At 40.0% G+C, this 24,041-nt stretch overlaps 1 protein-coding gene across 1 annotated transcript in view; it reads left to right on the forward strand.

Moving 5' to 3' along the window:
- Window positions 1-5,030: 5,030 nt before the first annotated feature.
- The window catches only part of LOC120861346 (homeobox protein DBX2), a 36,600-nt gene continuing 17,589 nt past the window's right edge, over window positions 5,031-24,041 (forward strand). The window contains exons 1-2 of the mRNA XM_040236993.1: window positions 5,031-5,430; window positions 22,131-22,226. Coding sequence (XP_040092927.1) covers window positions 5,031-5,430; window positions 22,131-22,226 — 496 coding nt within the window. The remainder of the gene's footprint in view (window positions 5,431-22,130; window positions 22,227-24,041) is intronic.

Consider the following 24,041-nt stretch of genomic DNA (forward strand, 5'->3'; position numbering starts at 1 on the left):
GTCTACCAATGAGAGGTCAGCAGTTCATCCTAGACTTCCACCATCTATGAAACAGCTATGAAACAGCTTCTCTTTCCATCAAGCACAGAGATGCTCCTGCTCAAAGGGAAGAATTTTTCTGATTATGGAGGGATGGGAAGAGCTTCTTCAGATGCCATTGCAGAGGTCCAGGTCTTAACGGAGCTGTTGTAAACATGTGTTTAAAAGAAGAGATTTACCTGTTTGGTGTATTTGTTTACTACTTGAAGGCTTTGAGGAGACAGACTAAATGGATATACATACCACAGAGGAATTTAATTAAACATAAAAGATGTAAAGTGAGCTAAGGAGGGGATGGAGATGAAGGAAATGCAGGCTAAGAGAGTTACTGCCATTGAACTCTAAAATTAGCTCAACTTCTTGGCATTGAAAACACATTAGGAAACACAATGGCTATATAGTTCTCACGGTCTGATAAAACTAAGCACACTGGTTCCTTACAAGAGACAAGACTTCTTCAGGCTTTACATTCACAGGTACCTTCTAGATAGCCCTCAAATTCTCCTTCTTTTTATCATCATTGCCACAAACCCAGCCCAAACTCCTGACTGAATTACTTTAATCATCTCCAATCATAGTCTTCTCCAACTCTTAGCATAGCCTTCTTATCACAGAAGTGGTCTTTTTAAATGCAAATTGGAGACCATTCCTCATTGCTTTTTAAAAACTGACATACAACGTTCTGTTTTAGGGTACAGACATAACGATTTGATATAGGGATATACTGCAAAATTATTACCATGATAACTTTAGTTAACATCTATCATCACACATAGTTACGATTTTTTTCCCCTTATGCTGCTGCTGCTGCTGCTGCACCTCATTAATGACAAAGTCCAAAATCCCGGGTGCTGCATACAAGACACAATCTGGCCCCAGCCTACATCTCTAGTCTAATGACAACATAGGTCTTACTTTTCCCTATGAACTCTCTCCCCTCATTGCAACCTTCTTTAATAGATAACTCACACTCACTGTTTTATACAAGGCTATCGTATAGGTTTTACCCATCTGAACTTGAAAGCATTCAAGTTCTTTTTTTGGACCAGATTTCAGCATAGGCCAAGGTGGTTCTTTAAGGAATGACAGCTCTGTAGCAAAATGGCTGAGACTCAGTGCATTGTCAATTATTAGGTTTTTTTTTTCCCATAAATATCAGTAGCTTTTAAAAGCTACTTGGGCTTCCCTGGTGGCTCAGATGGTAAAGAATCCACCTGTGATGCCAGAGACCTGGGTTAGATCCCTGGGTTGGGAAGATCCCCTGGAGGTGGGCATGGCAACCCACTCCGGTATTCTTGCCTGGAATATCCGTATGGACGGAACCTGGAGGGGTACAGTCCATGGGGTCACAAAGAGTTGGACACAACTAAGCGAATAAGCACAATAGCTCCTTAAGCAAATTAAGGAATACAGAGCCATTCCCATAACCTCACTACCACCACATGTGAAAGCAAGAGTCAGACTGAATTCTACAACACACTTAAACATTTATGTGCAGGCAGGTACAGAGACAGTCACAGTATGTTTTGGAAGCTCAGTGATGGCAGCTCTTGACCCTTTCAATTTCACATTCTCTAAGAGAGATTTACTTGAGGAAATGTGACAGTGTTCTAGTCCTGGGATGCTGCTAATCTTAGCTGAGTTTGGGCAATACGTTCTCTAAGTTAGTGGCTGAAGACAAGACTGGTTCAGAATTAAGCCTTACACTCCATTGTGGAGGTTACAGGCTTTCATGTAAAGGTGTAAAGGATTCCCTCCACATCTTAAACACTTGCTTATTGATCTCCTGAAAAATAATTTGTGATGTCCATTGTACTAACTAAAAAAGGTCTGGTGTTAATTGAAGATAAAGATAAATGTTGGGAAAGGCAGTCTTTCATCCCCCACTTGGCTGCATAACAATGGGCCTGGGACCTGGAGTACTTCTTTCCCAGGAGAGAAAGAGCCCACTCAGCCTGTGCTGGGCTCATCGCCTCTCTTGGCTCCATCAAACGGCCCCATCTCTTTTTAACCTTCAGCCTCTTGTCCTTAGCACCTCTTTTTTATCATCATATAGACATAGTCATCTCTTCTTTTAACCCATGACTTTCTTTAGCTTTTCCTCATGTTTCTTCAATCTCTACTTTCCTATTTTCTATGGACCCTCAATCATCCACAAACAGGCTTCTGCCTCTCTTTGCTCTCCATGTAAAGCCTCTTGCCCAAGTCACTTAGAATCAAGTTATTTTTTTGGTTTGAAGCAAAGAGTTCAAGTTTACAGAGCTGCATATTAACTAAGGTAGGTGAGGATTTGCTGTGGAAATCAAATCTTTAAATTTTAAAGGTATTACATAATAAAGATTGATTTTTTTTTTTTTTTTTGCTTAGTAAAAGAATCCACCTACCAATGCAGGAGATGCTGGTTCAATCCTTGAGTCAGGAAGATCCCCTGGAGGAGGAAATGGCAACCCACTCCAGTATTCTTGCCTTGAGAATCCCACAGACATAGGAGCCTGGTGGGCTACCGTCCAAAGGATTGCAAAGAGTCAGACACAACTGAGCACACTAGCACACACTCTAGGTTTGTCATAGCTTTCCTTCCAAGGAGCAAGCATTTTTTAATTTCATGGCTGCAGTCACTGTCTGCAGTGATTTTAGAGCCCAAGAGAATCTGTCACTGCTTCCACTTTTCCCCCTTCTGTTTGCCATGAAGGCATGTGACCAGATGCCATGATCTTAGTCTTTTTTTTAATGTTGAGTTTCAATCCAGCTTTAATGCATTAAACACTGGATAAACGGTGGCTATGATATGGGAATGGTGGTGATGATGTAATCTCTCTATTCCTTGCTAATTTCAAAGGTTACTGCTTCACACCCTATTTCCAACCACTGTTCACTTTTAAGACTCAAAGTAGAGGAGACTTCTGGAAGTTTTCTCACACTTTTCCCTCCAAATTTCAAGTCCTTTTTCAGATGTCATTTGTTTTTCCGACTCACTAGGCTGTGAATTATTAATACAAAGCAAGGACTAGATCTTTCTCTTCTCTATATATTCCCAGGACCACCACTAGGGCTCAATATACATGAAATGAAGTGAAGTGAAGTGAAGTCGCTCAGTCGTGTCCGACTCTTTGCGACCCCATGGACTGCAGCCTATCAGGCTCCTCCATCCATGGGATTTTCCAGGCAAGAGTGTTGGAGTGGACTGCCATTGCCTTCTTCAATACATGAAATGCTCTGACTCAATCAGTAAGTGAATGAATATTAGTAATATGCAACGGCAATCCACTCCAATACTCTTGCCTGGAAAATCCCATGGACGAAGGAGCCTGGTAGGCTGCAGTCCATGGAGTCACTAAGAGCTGGACATGACTGAGCGACTTCACTTTCACTTTTCATTTTCATGCACTGGAGAAGGAAATGGCAACCCACTCCAGTGTTCTTGCCAGGAGAATCCCAGGGATGGGGGAGCCTGGTGGGCTGCCGTCTATGGGGTCACGCAGAGTTGGACACGACTGAAGGGACTTAGCAGCAGCAACCAGGCTTGCCAGTAATCTCTCTCTCATTTGGCAACACGTGGGGCTGTGGGCCTTTAAAAATCTTTGGACATACCAAATGTAAATGAAACACAAATCAACCGGGTGAATTTTCAAGAAGAAATCTATGTAACAAATCTGGCCAACATTTTAGGGACAAAATTATTCTCAGGGTAAAAAGTAAAACAATACATGTGATCCCAAACTTTGAAGACATCCTTTAAAAACCACATTTTAAATAAATGCATCTAAATTTGCACAGGAGAGAGGCAGTGGGAAGTATGAATTGACAGAAGTCACAGTTTGAACTTATTATTAACAAGGTAAGATAGTTTCCAAAATGAAGCTGCCTTGTGGTTAACTAGAACATTTAAAGACACGCAAGCTTTTTTCATCTGTCCAGTCTCTATTTAGCAGACTGTTAATAAATTGAAAAATAACCACATTTCTAGGAAAAAAAAAAAGAGTAGCTGTAATCCTAAGGAATTCAGAGTTCTCACCCTGGTCTCTCTGAAGGGTCCCTGGCCACCTTTGCTTTGGTGGCGGCTTTCTTCCTGGAATTTTGACCCAAGCACCTGTTATTTGCCATTTAATCAACTCCAACTAAGATCCCCTTTCCTAAATCAAAATTTATTAGATCACCTCTTCTAAAGTGACTCCTAAGTCAAATCTTACCAAAAAAGTGACTGGAAATGAATTGCTGGAAACTGAGAAATTTTGTTAAGGGTCTTCCAAAAAAAACCTCATTTCCTTTCCTCTTAAAAACAAACAGGGGCCACATTTCATACACAAACAACGCCTTCTTTAAAACGTGTCTTTTCATGGGCACGTCTCAGTAACACGTGTGACTTTCTCTGATGGTTATACCCCTCCAGGACACTAGTGACTCCCATTCACGTGTCACGAGTCACTGGTGGCCCCGAAGTGACGTCAACCCCGGAGAGCCAGGGGTCGTCCAACAGGTGGTCTGCCGAGCGCTCTCCAAATGTGAGCGCCTCCCGCGCTCTGTGCCCGGCTCCAAGCTCCCCTAGGGCTGCGCAGGCTCGCGGACTATGGCCGGGATGCCGTCGCCCCCGCACCCCTCCTCCTCCCGCTACGCGTCCCCTCCCCTCGCCAAAGCTCGGACTCTCGGGTTGCCCTTATTGTTGGCCGCGTCTGTCACTTTGTGGGCTGGGTGACACGAATGGATGGGTTGGACACACCTTCCAGCCTACTAGGAAAAAAAAAAAAAAGTCCGGATCTGCAGAGACAGCGGGAGGGACTCCCCCAGCGTCCTCAGAGCCTACGCCGCAGACGGGGGAAAAGCACAGCCCCCCTCCCACACTCACTCCTCCCGCCTTTAAGAAAACAACGCTCAGCGCAAATAAATAATATCGTCCCCAGCCCGCCAGGGTCCCCGGTGCCCTCGCCTCCTCTGCCGGCTGAGCGTGCTCCAGCGCGGCGGGAGGCGAGCGCGCAGAGGCCCCGGCGCGCATCATGCTCCCCAGCGCCGTGGCGGCCCACGCCGGCGCCTACTGGGACGTGGTGGCTTCCTCCTCGCTCCTGAACTTCCCGGCTGCGCCGGGCTTTGGCAACCTGGGCAAGAGTTTCCTGATCGAGAACTTGCTGCGGGCCGGGGGCGCCCCGCCGCTCGGACTACCGCCGCCCCAGCACCACGGCTCGGCAGCGGCTCTCGGCGCGGGCGCGCAGGTCCGGCCCCTGCCGGCCAGCCCGGTTCCCCTCAAGTTGTGCCCGGCGCCAGAACCAGTCAGCCCCGGCGGGGCGCCCTACGGCACACGGTGGGCGTTTCAAGTGCTCAGCCCCTCGGCGGACGGCGCCCGGCTGCCGGGCCGGGCTCCGGGGGACCCGGACTGTGCCTTCCAGCCACCAGCCCCAGGTGAGCCCGTCCTCCCCTCCCCAGCCGCGCGCTGCGCCTCCCGGGCCGCGGGCCCACCCGCCCCAGTGCTCAGGAATCCGCCCGGGCTTCGAGCTTCCGAGAGCATCAGTGGAGATGCGGCCTCGGGAGTGAGGAGCGGACCGCCGCTAATCGTGACGTTCCTCCCCATCTCATCCCACCAGCTTCCTCTTCCCCTCTTCTTTCTACAAGTGGTAGGGCTACCTTGAATTTCAGGCCTTTCAGGAGAAATCCTGAAGTCACCTCAGGCCTTAGCCGAAAGCTCAGCCCCGCTCCCGAGATCTCTGGGCTCGCTGGACCAATTCCACTGGGTTTCCAAAATTCAGCGTCTCTACCCGCCCGCTTCTGTCTCGGAGGCGGAGAGATACCCGCTCCCTGGAAAGTTCTTGGCTTGAAGAGCCTCGCGCTCCCGCTTTGGGGGCTTTTGCCTCTCAAACCTTAGCGTCGGTCGGGGCGGTTGGAGAACACGCGCAAAGATCTTTGGAAAAAGAGTTGCGCCAAGTTTTGGCTTTCTCCACTCTTAAATTTTGGATCGCTAAGACGCAAGAAAATCGACGCCGGCTTTTTCTTCCGGCTGAGCTAGAACAGTTGAATTGGCGCCTGGAGTAGGATGTTCATCAAATAAATGAGAATTTAGCCCAGCTGTTTTGGTTTGCTTGTTTTAATTCCCGCATAAAACCGAAGTGTTGTGACTGGGAAGAGAATGCGGACAGTTTAATTCTATGTTAGCTAAAACTTACAGAGGGGCTGCCGAAGTTGGCCTTGAGAAAGGGAAAAAGCGTCTTAGTGACTCAAAAGCTGAGATCCAGTCGGATTAATTTTTTTTTTTTTTTGGCTGCGTCCTTAGACGATCTTAATTCATTCTTTTAATCCTGATGGGTTTGTCCAGAATGACTAATCGACGCTTTTTCAGCAGATTTCATTGTCCCAGCAAACTGCCAGATCAAATTTATTGCTAATGACTTTATAGAATTGAACATGTTTAGAACCTGTCCTGGTCTTTCAGTTTGAAATGGTTACTAACAGAATGGAACAAATATAATTATATGAGCACCGGTCTCATTCACACGGTGTAAAACCTAAATTCTAAGCAGCATTTTTGCACCCTGGGAGAGGTACAAATACAGTTAAAGGCAAAGTTTATGTGCCTTGGAAATCTGGGCCACTCTCTCCTTTTTGAAGTATTTGGAAAATTAGAAACGTATATAGCAGGTCCGTTTAAACAAGCACTAGTAAATAGTGTCTCATAAAAGTAACATTTTCAAGAAAATTTAGTGATTTCTGTGGTTTCTGATGGCTTGGCATTATGTTCATAGAAGTCACTTTTCAAGGATTCTTAAGTTGCTCTTGATCATGATTGGCTACTCCAAAAAGCTAATTTCAACCTTTGTAGATTTTACAAGTTAGATTTAAGTAAACCAAATGCAAAGCAAATACAGATATTTCAATAACTCTGAGAAATTATTTTGTATACCTGCTCTTTTCATTCAGAATATTGCAATTATTCAGTAAAGGGTATAACTACATTCTTTTTGGTTTCAAGAACATATTCATTCTGTACCCTTATTGAAACATCAAAATGCAAAAATGCTTTTTGGAATAATTGAGAATGTGAGAATTTAAATTTCACTTTGAAGTATTTTAATATAGCTCTAGGCCCATATATCTCCTAATATTTTATTCAGTCCTTATTGAAGATTTGATGCTTTCTGAGGTTAATTTTTATTTGAACAAATAACTTTTTATTTTAAAAAATCATTCTTGTAAAGAGTGCATTTAATTTTTGAAACTCGAAAAATATCTTAAGAAGAAAATTAAAACCCTGTAAATTTGTGCCCACGAATATACTTAAAAACACTTTTTAATAATTTGACAGAGAAAACAGTTTTGTGCATTTTTTAATAATTTGACAGAGAAAACAGTTTTGTGAGCACTGCTCCGGTTTTGTCCTTCCAAATGACAGATTCTTGTCCTGCCAAATGTTGTGGGAATTCTTTTGTACTGTGTAGAGTTATGAAGTTATAATGAGTGCTGACAATGTTCGCTATCACCTGAAAATTAGATGAGGATGAAATAGTGATTGACATTCTATAAAGAGTAGACAGGAGATTTAGAAAAGGTACTGTTTTTAGAACGATAACAGTATTTCTTTCTGAAACATCAGTGAACAACCGGTTCTGATCTTCTGTGTATTAACTTAGTGGATCACCGAATGTGACTTTTAATGATTTCAGTGTATTGATTACCCGTTTTTTCCCTCAACCTTAATTTGTTGAATGCACTAGTCTAAATATTGAGTAAGAAAGCCTCAGAGTTGTTTTTAAGTGCATTGGTGAAAGACAGCACCATTTAACTAGGGGATTTATGCCACTGCATGCATTTCTGCTTCATTATTTCTGTTACCCACTATTAATTATACCATATAGTTCATTCATTCAGCAAATGCTTACTGACTGTCTCCCATGTGTCCAGACTTTGTTCCAGGCCATTGGGATAATCAGGGAACAAAACAGATGACCGTCTCTGCCCCTGTGGAGCTTACAGTCCATGTTCTGTCCTACTTTATGGTTTACCAAGCATTTTCATAATTGTTAGCTGCTTTAATCCTCATAATAGGCCAATTTTTTCTACAATGATTATTCCACCTGCTAACTTTTTTTTGTCTGAAGTATCAATTTAAAAACCTGTGATCTTGTGAAAAAGAAAAATATTGCCCCAAATTCTGTGATCTTGTGAAAGAGAAAACTATTGCCCCAAATATTCCTTACACTAGTTTTTCACTGAATAGGAACTAATGAGGGCTTATGGGATAACCAATTACATGTATCTTCATAATAAATCAAATTGGGATGCTATATCTGAGCCCATAGGAAATTGGTCTTTCCCTTCGTCTCGTTATGTGTCTGAAAGATGTGACAGTTAAACAGTAACACAGATTTACAGATTATGAATGAAATTTAGCTGTCTGTGCTTCATTCGTAAAAATCGGCAAGTCTTTAAGTATTTAGAGTTAAAAAAAAAGGAACACTCCATAGCTATATGTTGTCAAGTTGTGTATATAGAGTAGTTTAAAAACTTTAAAAATCAGAGCACATTCTCCAAGATTTGGGAGGGGCATGTTTAATGTGATAACAGGTAGTGAGTAGATTCACCTACAGACGTTGTATGTGAAAAAGAAGCTTGGATGTCATAGTGTATTGGTGGAAATCAGGTTTGTCAAGTAAATCCTAATAATCATCAGAGATCCTTCCCCAGAAGTTCGTTAATGTCATCATTTGATGGCTATTGTACTAGATTCAGATATCCATGCTTTTGTATGTTAAAGAAGGTCTTGAAAATGTAAAAATCTGAACAATTTAAAATTTCTTTTAGTTATGCAACCTATTTTCTTCAAAGTGGAACAAATAGCCTTGCTTTTCAGTGACATTTGTTATTTTAAACATTTTAGATAATGTTTGAAATAAAGATAATTTCCTGAATGTAATTTAGTGATTATTAAATCTACTTCTTGTGCTGCATATAAAAGGATTAGCAAGCAATTTTTTATTCTGAAGAGTTGAGTTAAACTGTCCTTTTTTTAAAAGTAATTTTGTCCAGTAGGTTGTACCATATAGTAGGACAAGCGTAGAATCAGATCCATCTTATTTTTTCTGGTACTGTTAAGTTTCTTATTACTATTAATACCTCATGTGCACTCTGATTTTCTTGTCCATCTCACAGTCCCAGCTACTATTTACTTATTAATCTTGACTCTGTCTTAAACTACCCACACTTGTATTTTGTGTCCCAACTGGTAGTTTTTTTCCGTTTTCCCTGAGATATAGTGAAAGTGTGACATAAAATAGCTTCTCTTACGCCTTAGGCACTTTGAGGAGGGAAGAGAAAATGGAGCATCTTGTATTCTAGGTGAGGATTCCAGTCCAGCTGAACATTTTGTGATCTAAGTTATGAAGCTAGAGTTTGTTATTTATTTGAGCTAATGCTACGTTCTAGCTTTGTTTTGGCAAATTAAAATCATGGCATCTTGACTGTTGATAATGCTGACCCAGAACCAAGACAAAGGCAAGGGGGGACCCAGAAGAGGATAACGATGGGGCCCATGCTAGTAGTTCCTTGCTCAGACCATCACCCTAAAACATCCTTTGGTGGAACTGTAGATAATACCCAACAATATTCTTATTACACTTGTGTTTTTTAAATAAGCTGCTTAACATATTTGGATTTATATTAACATATTAATAACTTTTGCATAGTTTATAAGGAATCAGCTCTGAATAAATTGCTGTATGGTCCCAAACTTCATAACCTTCTTCAGGTTCAGGAAGGTTTTGCAGTTCAGAGGACCAGTTGAACTAATAGACAGTCTTTTTACTTCCCGTTTTGGATTGAGAAAACCACACTGCCTCTATGTCTTGAGCTGGAATTACAAAATGGTAGCAATTTATGTGCATCTTATTTGCCTCTGACATTAGTATCTGTCCCTCTCCCAGTCACTAAAACATGCTTCTCTACTTTGTTTTAAAAGCAAGAAATCTCAATCTGTTCACATGTATTGAAGCTTTGTTATTGAGGTTTAATAATAAAACAGGAGTAAATCCAGGAGGCAAGTAGGAACATTTTAGAATTTTCCCTTTACCTCTTACTCACGTTAGGGATTTGGGGATTATTTTAAGAGGCACAGTGGTTTGAATGCCCAGAAAATTGTGTACGGATTTAAGCAGAAGTAATCAGAGGATCTAGAGAGTTCAGAGTCATCAGGATGCCAAAGGGTGCTAAATGTTGTTATATGTTGCAGATGTATGACACCATATGTTCTGGACAGTTTAAAGGAATTGTCAACCGTGATTTTAGCTATGTTTGTTTACCATCAGTGTGGCTCAGATACTGAACCCAACACTGTACATTAGAGTCCGGTGTATTGCTCTTGGAGTGTGCCACCTCCTTTCTCTCCTTGTGCCCAGCATAAATAGTCTCTTTTTGCTGTACAAAAACATCTCATGGGTAGTTTTGTCATTGGACAGTGATAGAAATTGTAGCAACTCGAAAGTAAGGGAACCAATATAGGTAATAGCTGCACTGGTAAAATACTTTGAGCTTCTTTGCTATGAAAGTTTTTACAGAAGCAAAAATGTTATCATCTTTCAGATATTTAAACAAATGTGTTCTTATGTTAGAATTGGGAGGTAAATACCGTATTTACTCTTCAGCCTACTTTCCGCCATCCTATTTCCTTTGTTGATATCATCCATAACTTTTGAATCTATCTTATTCTATCTTTTGGGGAGATTTGATTTGTGGTTCTTAAAAATAGTGTTTGTCCACTTAATCATGGGCTAACAGAGGCACCAAATAAAGTTTTTTTTTTTTACCTTATTACTGTGAATTTTTTCCACAGTGAAGGTACATAATTTTTAACTCAGTTAAAGAACTTTGTTTTCATTCAAATACACCTGGACTCTGTCAGAAACAAAAAGGCAAATTGTAAAAAGAAACAGCATGATTTCTATGTAGGAATGCTTGTTAGAATTTCTCCTTCTTTAAGACTTCATTAGATCATGCTTCCATTTTACACTCTTAGTAAAAAATTGGATTTTTGCCTTAATGTCTAATGTGCTTACCAGACCCTTGTATATTTTATTCCAAAATATTTTTATTTTACTTTCAGTAATGTTTCCACTTTTAATGAAATCTCTCCCTTTCATTCCTTTTAGCCTCCAGTCAGTACCTGATTTGGCAATGCTGAGTGATTCATCACTTTTATATAAAGTTACCATAACTGATTTTATTTTTAATAGCATTATTCATTTTGTCAGCCAGCTATTAGTTGGGAATATTTCAGGGGCACACTCTTTTTGTGAGTTATATGAACAGTAAACTTAAGGCACTAAAATTCTCTCTGAAGTCAGAGATCAAAAAGTCTCTATAAGTTTTTAAACTTTTGTTTAAGAATCAAAGCATCTGGGAAAAGGAAAGGGAAAAGAAATCAGGTCTTTTTTCTATATATTGCTAAAATATTTAATTGCCTTCTTATTCTTAAATATTCCAAAGATGAACTCGGTTTTTCCCTTTTCTTTCACATGTTCAGACACCATGCATGCCATAGCTACCTTGATTTCATTAATTCTGTGGCCATCAGAAATAGCATGTACAATATATACATGCCTAACAGTCCTCTTCTTGCTTGGAGAATCCTGTGGACAGAGGGGCCTGCCAGGCTACAGTCCATGGAGTCGCAAGAGTTGGATGCAACTAAGCACACACAGCATAGCAGTCCTCTGGAGAGTGCTCAAAATTTCTTGTTCCTTAAAAATTTAAATCTCTAATACTTTTAAAATTAAATTATATGAAGGAAATAGCTATTCTTTGAGAAGATTTATGTGCATTATTACTCAGCCATTAAAAAGAATACATTTGAATCAGTTCTGATGAGGTGGATGAAACTGGAGCCGATTATACAGAGTGAAGTAAGCCAGAAAGAAAAACACCAATACAGTATACTAACGCATATATGTGGAATTTAGAAAGATGGTAACGATAACCCTGTATGCGAGACAGCAAAAGAGACACAGATGTATAGAACAGTCTTTTGGACTCTGTGGGAGAGGGAGAGGGTGGGATGATTTGGGAGAATGGCATTGAAACATGTATAATATCATATAAGAAACGAATCGCCAGTCCAGGTTCGATGCAGGATACAGGATGTTTGGGGCTGGTGCACTGGGATGACCCAGAGGTGGATGGTACAGGGAGGGAGGTGGGAGGGGGGTTCAGGATTGGGAACACGTGTACACCCGTGGCGGATTCATGTTGATGTATGGCAAAACCAATACAGTATTGTAAAGTAAAATAAAGTTAAAAAAAAAAAGGAAATAAAACCCATGAAGGCTGGTGAATTTTTTTAAAAGAGTTATTTATGTGGCTCCACTGGGTCTTTGCTGCTGCATGTGGCCTTTCTGTAGTTGTGGTGAGCTGAGGCTGCTACTCTCTAGGTGCTGTGCGCAGGCTTCTCATTGCGGTGGCTTCTCTGGTGGAGCACGTGGACTCTAGAGCTTGTGGGCTCAGTAGTTGTGACGCACAGGCTTGTTTGCTCCAGGGCATGTGGGATCTTCCGGGACCAGGGATCACACCTGTGCTCCCTGCATTGGCAGGGGAATCTTAACCACTGGACCACCAGCAAAGCCCTGGTGAATTTTTTAATAGACTAATCTAGGACTAGATTGAGTTTAGGTGTGTTGACCTGTGCTGTGCTTAGTTGCTCAGTCGTGTCTGACTCTCTGCAGCCACATAGACGACAGCCCACCAGGCTCTTCTGACAATGGGGATTCTCCAGGCAAGAATATGGGAGTGGGTTACCATGCCCTCCTCCAGGGGATCTTCCCGACCCAGAGATTAAACCCAGGTCTCCCGAATTGCAGGCGGATTCTTTACCAGCTGAGCTACCAGGGAAGCCAGTATTGAACCTACTCTAGAGTTATATTGGGTCTGAAACCAAAAGACAGTCTGATCCTTCAAAGCAGGAAAAGAGTCATTTCTGTTTGCATGTTTCTTTTTTTTTAAATTTCTATAGGTGCTTTTGCACTACAGATTGAACAGATGCAGCAGAGACCACGTGACCTGCAAAGCCTAATGTATTTACTCTCTGGCCTTTTATAGCAAAAGTTTGCCAAAATTTTCTCCAAAGCAAAAATGCATACTGAGTCAATTTAAAAATAATATATAGTTTTCTGAGCTGGTTTTAGCAGCATTTCTTTAATTTTAAAACCTAGATTCAAGTCAGGATCTTTAAATGACTGATTATATAATCCTAAGCAATTCGTGTAACTGCTTTGAGTCTCATTTCAAAAGGAGCACAGGTGATAGGCTCACCATGGGACTTTCAGCCACACATCTCAAAAGCCTGTTGGTAACATACAGGGAAAGATGTAAAAGACAGAGTTCCACCATTCCGCCATAAACAAAATGCATACTGGTAAAAGGGGTATTGCTGTATAGGAAACCATGTCAGCACTTAGAGGAACAATTGATTATTTTTGCTCACGGTTTGTTGGGCTGTCTAGGTTCAGCTGGTGGTTCTCACTTGGAATCTCATTGCAGTTAGAAGTCAGCTGTGGTCATCTGTGGGCTCAGCTGAGCTGGATGCCCAAGATGGATGTCCATGGACTCACATAGCAGACAAGGATGCTGGCTGTTTATGGGGTGCTCAAGTGTGAGCTGTTCTGGCATCCTTTGATGCTTGCAGTGAACTGTGATTTCAGGGTACCCCAGCTTGATGAGAAGCCAGACTCCAGACACTTGTTGGTGTTGTGAGGATAGCAGAGAAGGTGCCAGTGGGAGTGTCCAAACAACTGGTCGTTACCTCTTGCCACAACATATGACCACAGCAGGATCCTTCCATAGAGTCCCTTGTTATTCCACCACAGCTCATCCATCATAGTTAGGTGATTTTTTTTTTTAAGTTGCTCTGATTGTATCATCAAGTTTATCCCTATTTGACTATCAGATCAAATAAAAATATTCAGTTTGTCCTTTAAGATCTTCATTCTATCAGCTGCCTTTAGCTCCTCCAACCACATTCCTTTTTTCAGTTATACATAAATATATATTTATATATATCTTGTTTCTCGTATTCTTTCCCATTACAGATTTTTATAAAACATTGAGTATATTTCCCAGTGAAGGTCCTTGTGGGTTATCTGTTTGTGGATAGTAGTATGTATCTGTTAATTCCAAGCTCCTGATTTATTCTTCCCTATTGCTATCCCCTTTGGTAACCATAAGTTTCTTTTCTATGTCTGTGAGACTATTTCTGTTTTGTAAATAACTTTGTATTATTTTTTTTAGATTGTACTTTTAAGTGATATTATATAATATTTGTCTTTGTCTGACTTCACTTAGTATGATAATCTCTAGGTCCATCCATGTTGCTGCAGATGGGATTATTTCATTCTTTTTAATGGCTGAGTAATATTCCAGTGTGTGTGTGTGTGTGTGTGTGTGTGTGTGTGTGTGTGTGTGTGTAGCAGCTGACTCTAGTATGCTTGCCTGGAAAATTCCATGGACAGAGGAGCCTGGCAGGCTACAGTCCATAGGGTTGCTCAGAGTCAGACACAACTGAAGCAACTTAGGACAACACACACACACACACATCTTATTTATCCATTCATCTGTCGGTGGACATTTAGGTTGCTTTCATGCCTTGGATTTAGTAAATAGTGCTGACATGATTGTTGGGGCGTCCAACCACATTCTTAATGCTCACATCTTTCCTTGGTCCAGCAGTCAGGCTGATCTTAACCTGCCCTGTGTGTCACCATCATCCTTGCCTTCTTTTATTTTTTTTTTTTCATGCCAGCTTTCTTTCCTGGAATGCCTTATTTCTCTTCTTATGCCATTCAGATGCTTTCCCAGTCAAGTTTCCTTTTCCTGCTTAAAGCCTTCTTGACAGAGGCTTCCTGACAATACTCTTTTCTTTTTACTTGCTATTATGTTTTAGTGCAGGTCTGAACCATGCTGCTTCTTTTCATTTGTTGTCTTAGAATCAATCCCAAATTGTGTAATAATGGTAGGAATAAAGGCTAACATTTATTGAGGGCCTGCTGTGTGTCAGGCATTGTTTTGTGTTCTATTCAGTGGCCTCATGCTGACTATACATTGTAATCATGTGTGCAACTTTTGAAAAAATATTAATAGTATGTTGGGGGACCCACTCCTACCAGCCTGATTTAACCCAATTGCTGTGGGGTTCGGGCTCTGTACCTTTGAAAAGCACTCTAGATCGTTCTCATGTGTATTCAGGGTTGGCAAACAGTGGTTAGGGGAACACACGGTACTAATTTTTTTTAAGATCTTATGGCCATGGGAAATGCCTCAGATTTTATAGAACAAAATTGAATTTGGAGTATGGAAATATTTGTATTTCATTTATTTGATCAAATCTGTAAGTTATGGAACATTTAAGATTAGAAATTCTTCCAGGGAGGGAAGCTATCCTATTGTAATCTTTGTCATCCCAGCACACATGCATTACGTGGCACTTGATAGATAGTAAATATTATTTGCATGGGATTAAAAGGACAGAATCAAACAAGTAGACACTGCACTTGATTTATTTTCTCATGAACTGTACCAGAATATTAAGACCTTTGCTTTCTGTCTCTGAAATACTCAAAGCAAAAAAAAAAAAAAATGGACTTCTGTCATTTTTTGATGAGCAGAAAGGTAGAGGATGACTTAACTTGCTTTGTCTTGTGATGGAAGGCATGTTTGCATGTGGATCACATAAACGAATTACTTCCAGCTTGTGTGATAAAATAAATCATACCTTATTCAAAAAGTGATATTTCTTAGGTTTTATCACTCATGACAGATAGTTGTCATTCTTTAGAGATTTTTTTTTTGGGGGGGGTCCTCTTAAGAGAGTCTGTTCAATTGTGTCATATGTAAAAGTCAGAAGTTTAGATTTCTTTATCCCCAGTACCCATATACCCAGCAATTGAAGGAGGTCATTAAAATCATCCTTTTGAAATTATTTAATTCCCTGTTATTCTTTCCCAGTGGTATGTTTTGATCCTTTGGTTGCCTTTGTAAGACATCTTGGAACCTTTTCTCTTTTTCTCATCCTTCTTCAAATGTTCTGCCCAGTCGGCATAGCATCATAGTGGTTCCTGAAATTTATTTGAAGGTTTTATTAGTGGTCTTTAAGATTCTTCTTTTGAAATGTCAGCCTGCATCAGTTAGTACCACAGTTTGCTATGACAATAAAAAGAATATGGTTTCACCCTATTTGATACACTCTGTTCTCCATTGGTAAAGAAAGTGAAAAAAAAAAAAAACGATAAAATGTTTTGCTTGCTTTCTAGACCACAGAATTTTGAAAATAATTTCTCTGTAACTAGGCTTGTAACCATCCTTGACTATGGGGTGCTTTTGTCACAGAACCATCTAGTTAGGTTTTAAAAAATCAGGCCAGTTCACTATTAAGTTGGCTCTAAGTTCCCATCTTAATTAAACATTCAAAATAATTAATAGTTTGATTCTGTGTTTTCAGATAAGTCAGAACATGTGATTAAGAAGTGAAAAGTTCACAAAGTTTTCTCTGAATAAGCTAGTTTAGTCATTTGGATTCAGACAGTTTTGTTCTAGAAATTTTAAATCATTTGTTTGTAACTTGAAACAGATTCCCACAGAACCCAGAAGGCAGATTTGTTGGCAGAATACAAAATTTGGAGTATCCTGAAGTGGTGTGCTCAGAGAACCTAGCATCTTGCTGCAGGACCCAACAGTGTGCATTCCCCCCACCCCCATGGGGAAAGCCATTGGTTTTTCTCTTATGGAAAGCTGGGGAGATACAGAAATGTCTGCCTCTTACTAAGTAACTGCCAGTATGTGTGCCTGACGTCCTCTCTCATGGCTAAGAACTATTAATACATATTATGCTAAAATACCTGTGTTTCCCTTGTCTGCTGAGAACAGTCATCATCACATCCAGATGCATGCCCATTTGAGGATGAATATTAATAAATGAAATAGCAAGTGTTAACTTCATAGCCAGTCTAGCGCCTATGTATACTAGGCATTCCTGTCATATATATTGTTTGGTAAGCTTAAAACAAATTGTTCCTAACATGATAAATGATAAAGTAACTGCATCTAGATTGCACTGATGGGCTTTGAAATGCATATCACGGTCTTGAAATTGCCTTGTTTTCTGCCCATTTCAGAGTATCTCCAAAGTAGTTCTTAAATGGTTTGCTAAAGTTTTAACATATCTGTTAACTTGTCACTTTGTTTTTTATCATACTTGAGTTTCCATTTTTTGCTCACTGCTTGTAAAAGTATGTGATTGACAAACATTAAAATGTAATATATATTTTTAATTTTTAATATATATTTTTATTTTTATTTTGTTTTAAATGGCTATTTCTTCACACCATTCAATATCCTGGCCATCACATACTCCGTTAGATTAATATTTGACTCATGTCCAAGTAGGAACACATAAAAAAATGGAGTACTTAATTGAAATTCCACAGTGATTTCCACATAAACCAGCTTAAACAAGATGTATTTATGTGCAGAAATTAGGAATCAACTAATCTTCTGTGTAAATATATGTGTGTCAATTAGGTGATTTTAAATGGTGAGAAAATACTTTACAAGGGAACTTTAAGGCTGGTTATATCACATGTAGTTTTTTAGCCACTATGGAGTTGCTACAGTAGACGTAGCAACTGTCATTTTGATTACAGATTTACTATATTAAGATAGAATAGTATGGCATTATATAAAAAACTGTTCAATTAAACTTTTTCTGGTTAAATTTAACACTAAGAGCCTATATCTCAGAACCTCATTTATCACAATTGAATTTAATTGAACACTTGTCTCAAATGAACCGTACTTTTTTTTTTTTTTAATTGGAGGCTAATTACTTTACAATATTGTGGTGTTTTTTGCCATACATTCACATGAATCAGCCATGGGTGTATATGTGTTCCCCATCCTGGCCCTCCCTCCCACCCCCTTTCCCATCCCACCCCTCAGGGTCATCCCAGTGCACCAGCCCTGAGCACCTTGTCTTCATGCATTGAACCTGGACTAGCGATCTATTTCACATGTGATAATATACATCTATCAATCTATTCTCTCAAATCATCCCACCTCGCCTTCTCCCACAGAGTCCAAAAGTCTGTTCTTTGTATCTATCTCTCTTTTGCTGTCTCACATATAGGGTCATCATTACCATCTTTCTAAAATTCCATATATATGCGTTAATATACTGTATTGGTGTTTTTCTTTCTGGCTTACTTCACTCTGTATAACAGGCTCCAGTTTCATCCACCTCATTAGAACTGATTCAAATGCATTCTTTTTAATAGCTGGGTAATATTCCATTGTGTATATGTATCAAATGAACCATACTTTAAAAAAAATTCTTTGTTTTCATTTTTAGGGCTGTGGGATTAAACTGAGAAACGTTTTGGCTAGAATAGTAAAATTTGTAATTTATACCTATTGTGCATTGTTATGATATCAATATTATCATATTGTAATATGATATCAATTTATATTGATATCAATAGTATCACCATATCATACTTATTTTCTACATAGATATTGAGCAAAAAAAAATTTTTGTGTGTGTTTCCAAATATTATGATAGATGCTTACATGCACATATGTAAATGCAACATGGCTGAGCCTTTTTCTTTTACCTCAACTTACAAAATGCCAAGCAGCACAATAGCTATAACTTAAAATACCTATGGAATGCTTAGTTTGAGGTGAAGTAGGTTAACAGAAATACTTGAAAATAAACATGAGACAACTTTTATTATATATATATTAATATCTACTTTTCGAAGTGCTTCATATATTCATAGAAACATTAAAAAATGTAACTCTTAACTCTGCCTAAACAATGCCATATTATTATAACATTGTTGCTACTTAGTTGCTAACTTGTGTCAAACTCTTTTGCAACTTCATGGACTCAAGCCCACCAGGCTCCTTAGTCCATGGAATTTTCCAGGCAAGAATACTGGAGTGGGGTGCCATTTCCTTTTCCAGGGAATCTTCCTGACCCAGGACTCAAACCCACCTCTGCACTGGCAGGAAGATTATTCTTTACCACTGAACCACCTGGGAAGCCCTATTCTTATAAGATGTTAAGTTCAAATAAAGTAATGTATCATTTCTGTGATGGTGTTTCAATCAGCATTAGAACAACTTATGTTAACAATGACAATTTTTAAAAAGTTTTATAGAACTTCAGTTCAGTTTACTCACTCAGTTGTGTCCGACTCTTTGCGACCCCATGAATCGCAGTATGCTGGTGGGCTGCCATCTATGGGGTCATAGAGTCGGACACGACTGAAGTGACTTAGCAGCAGCAGGCCTCCCTGTCCATCACCAACTCCCGGAGTTCACTCAGACTTACGTCCATCGAGTCAGTGATGCCATCCAGCCATCTCATCCTCTGTCATCCCCTTCTCCTCCTGCCCCCAATCCCTCCCAGCATCAGAGTCTTTTCCAATGAGTCAACTCTTGGCATGAGCTGGCCAAACTACTAGAGTTTCAGCTTTAGCATCATTCCTTCCAAAGAAACCCCAGGGCTGATCTCCTTCAGAATGGACTGGTTGGATCTCCTTGCAGTCCAAGGGACTCTCAAGAGTCTTCGCTAACACCACAGTTCAAAAGCATCAGAACTTACTGAATACCAAAATAGATCTCTTTTTCATACTTTGGTTAGTTGGCATGTTTTCAAAGTAGCATTGACATTTTATTACTTGAAAACTCAGGTATTAAAAAACTAAAACCATTGACATTGACAGCTTTTCATCATATTGTGACCCCATGGACTATAACCCCCCTGGCCTCTCTGTCCATGGAATTCTCTAGGCAAGAATACTGGTGTGGGTAAGCCATTTCCTTCTCCAAGGGATCTTCCAAACCCAGGGATTGATCCTGTGTCTCCCATATTGCAGGCAAATTCTTTACCATCTGAGCCACCAGGGTAGCCATATTATAGAAAAGACCCTCCATTATGGTTAATTTGCAATTTGACAGCATTAAGGACCATGAGACCATAAAATTATTTTATGTACCTATATATTTATTTTGATATGTCCTTCAAAGATCTTGGTAAAATAAATGAATGCTTCTCAGTTGGTTAAAATATGAGTCTGAAATTACTCTGTTCTTGAAAAAGGCATATATTTGCAGCAAAATTTATATTCACTGTATATGATTAAGAAGTGAAAAAAGTTTCCATTGAAAATAAAGGGAGAATAGTAAAAATATTTATTTTCAAGTCATCCTCTAGATTTAAAAGTTATCTGTTACAGAAGATACTATGTTTCAGAGTATCAGAGGAACAGGGAAAAGATTAATTCCTGATTTCCTGTTTCTTAGTTTTAAGATTATTCATTCATTTATCAAAAATCTATTGACTATTTAGAATGTGTTAGACACTCTGATGGTTATGTGATGGTAAAGGCAAGTTGCCCACCTAAGGAAATATCACCTGTGTTTATATTATATTAAACCCTACTGTACAAAAGGACATATTGTATTTAAGGTACTACACTTGACCAAAGCCTGGCATAGTGAGTGAAAGTGAAGTTGCTCAGTTGTGTCTGACTCTTTGTGACTCCATGGACTGTAGCCTGGAAAATCCCATGGACGGAGGGGCCTGGTAGGCTGCAGTCCGTGGGGTCACTAAGAGTCTGACACGACTGAGCGACTTCACTTTCACTTTTCACTTTCATGCATTGGAGAAGGAAATGGCAACCCACTCCAGTGTTCTTGCCTGGAGAATCCCAGGGACGGCGGAGCCTGGTGGGCTGCCGTCTATGGGGTCGCACAGAGTCGGACACGACTGAAGTGACTTAGCAGCAGTACTGGAGTGGGTCGCCATTTCCTTCTTCATGGGATCTTCCCAACCCTGGGATCGAACCTGGGTCTCCTGCTTTGCAGGCAGTCAGACGCTTTACCGTCTGAGCCACCAGGGTATATAGTAAGTGCTCAGTACAGGAGAGCTACTAATATTCTGTGACATCCTTTATAGCCTTTTTCCATCTGCTGAGGAACAGAGTTTAAAATTTCTTTTATAAGATATATCAAGTAATGATAACTATTCTGTATATATGTATTTAAAATGTTCTGAATAGCACAGTTTAATAAAGTGAGCAGAGCAGAATTGTATGGCAACTCCCTATACTATAAACACACATGCTTTCAGGTTAACTAGATATCACTTGAGATTAAATGTTGTTACTATTCTCAAATACTTTTAAGCATGTAAAAGTGATCAAAAAAAGCACTGTTGTCATTGAGTTACTCAGTAAATTAACTGTTTTCAACTTTGGAATCTAGCTGTCTATATATTTCAAAGCACCTTCTGAAAATAAAAAGTGGAGTAATATAATCTCTATGAAAACTAAACTGAAGTGTGTAACATACAAATTGTTTCTTGGTAAGTATTGTATCTAGAACTGTGCTGCTCAATGTGTTAGCCCCTAGACAAACAAGTCTATTTAAACTTTAAAAAACTGAAATGAAGAATTCAATTATGCAGACATACTGGCCACATTTCAAGTGCTTAGTGGCATATAGGACAAGTAGATACATAATGGACACGCAGAGAGAGAGGATGTGTCCATTATCACAGAGAGTTCTCCTGGGCAGTGTTGCCCTAGGCAATTTTAAATAAAGCACTATTTGATATTTACTATTTATAACCACACAGAAAATGAACAATTAAGTTTTGTCTTGATAATTTGAGTGTTTATACCATAACTTCCAAACCACGATTAAGTTATTCAGCAAGCTCTGACAGATGAAGACTACTTTATTTATTTACTTTTAAACTTTATGCATTTATTTATTTTGAAGGTTCATTGCTTTTCAGTTTTGTATTGGTTTCTACCAAACCTCAGCATGAATCTCAGCTGTGGTTTATCCATCTCCCCTCCCACTTGAATGTACTTCCCACCTCCCTTCCCATCCCACCCCTCTAGGTTGTTAAGACTACTTTAAAATGACTTAACTTCCAGTAAAAATTGTAGCTAACTAAACACTCCGAAGATGTAGGGCTTTACCCCGTGACTTTGGGAAAACTGGGATTTTGAATATTGTCTAAAAGAAATGGCTAATCAATGCAATCAATGCTTTTTCTGCAGCGCCTTCCAAGCCTTTTTTTCTGAGCGCCCCGCCATTCTACTCGGCGTGCTGCGGTGGGTCCTGTCGGCGCCCGGCATCCCCCACTGCTTTTGCAAGTAAGTTTTTATGCTTCATCAGCAATGCCTCAGTTACTCTGTAAACCAAAGCAGCAGGATTTAATGTGCTCTGGAAAACTAATTGGTAATGCAATGACAAGGAGCTAATTCCTCGCTAAAAATCACAGCGTTCCTATTCACGAGGTTTCCAGAGATTTATCAGACCTCAGCACACTGTGCGATTGTGAGCGGTTTCTAACAGCATTGAAACCCAGGGCTGACGCATCAAGGAAAGTGACTTGTTTTCCATTTGATATAAAAGATCTTGGCTCTTGCTGAAACATGGAACGATGCTCATTTAAAGAAGAAAAAAGAAAGGAAGGAAAACTAAGAGATTATGTAAAAGTTTCCATTCGGTTTAAAATGTGACACAGAAAGTCACTAGGTGTCCATGGAAAATAATCCAAAATTGCCAAGATTGTAAAAGGAGATAAATACCATCTCTTATGATCTTGAAGAAAACCAACCAGGGTTGTAGGAAGTATTTTCAAGAGAACTTTTCTTCAAACATTACGTCATTTTAATAGTGTCTGAGATAGAGGGAGAATGACAGTCTTTGAAACTTGAAGAGCACACATACGTTCACATGCACAAAGGGAAAAAAATGTCTAAGTGAAAATAAAAAGAGATAACATTCACAATGCTCTTGAGATTTTTGGTCAACTAAGAATCTGTAGGCAGGAGGACTCAAGTTTGTGATAAAGAAGTCCAGCAGAGGGGTACGCGGATTTCTGCTGCCGAAGAGAAAACATTGATTCAGGTTAACAGCTCTGTCAGGTAAAAGTGAGCTAGGAGTAGAGTCAGGCTGAAGTCCAGAGCTGTATCGTGGTTGAATTCAGATCTCTGTTGCCTCTCTGCATGTGTTTTATGAATGTTTTAGGAGGGCAGTTGCTCAACAGAGTGATTCCTGACAAGTGAGGCAGCAAATGCTGGCCGTTTAATGAGCTGCAGGCTTCTGAGCATCTCTTTAGGGGGCTGATACTTTCCCACAGGGCACTTTACATGGCCAAGACCTGGCCACAATGGGTGACAGACCCGTGACCAATCGCCACTTTCACTTGACTCAGCCACACGCGACCTCACCACGATTTTTCACTGTGCAGATGAACTTTCGGAACCATTGCACAGGGAAAAGGCTCGGGCAGGGGTCAGTTGCCCTTTTGTATGGTCATAAAGTGAGGCTCTGTGTGTCAGTCTTTTCTCCTGTCTCACATTCCAAGTGAATTTCTGGACACCATTTAAAGCACTTGGCTGAAAAATAAAGCAGTGAATGAAACTGACTTTTATAGACTCATTCCAGCTCATCTTCCCATATAGCCCTGTCCACCTGAAAGGGGATTTAGTGGATGAGCTGAGTGTATACAGGGCTTGCTGAATACATAGGGCCCATTATCCACTGTGGGAATCGTTTATTAACCAGGACTGATACACTACTATTTTGGAAGTGACCTATTAATTGTCCATTTAACTAGAATGTATTGATTCAAATAGAAAAATAGAAACCATGACTAAACCTTTTACTCGCTCCTTCAAGGTGGTCTCCTATGAGGGTAATTGAAAAATGTTGTACAGATTAAGGAAACATTTATCACCATATATTAGAGTATTGGGAAAGAACAGCTGGAGCAGAGACTTAACACCCCAAACATCTGATACCGTGGCGTGGTGGCATCTCTGTGGAATTAATCTTCAGTGTGGTATCCCAGGGGTGGAGATTGAAAGAGTTCCCGCACCTAGTTTCAGTGATTTCACCTTGGTATAACACTGGTCTTCTACTTTAGAAAATCTCTGGCAGTGTAGTTTAGGTAGGAGGCA

Source organism: Oryx dammah, unplaced genomic scaffold, assembly GCF_014754425.2.
Source record: "Oryx dammah isolate SB20612 unplaced genomic scaffold, SCBI_Odam_1.1 HiC_scaffold_11232, whole genome shotgun sequence".
Classification (NCBI taxonomy): domain Eukaryota; kingdom Metazoa; phylum Chordata; class Mammalia; order Artiodactyla; family Bovidae; genus Oryx; species Oryx dammah.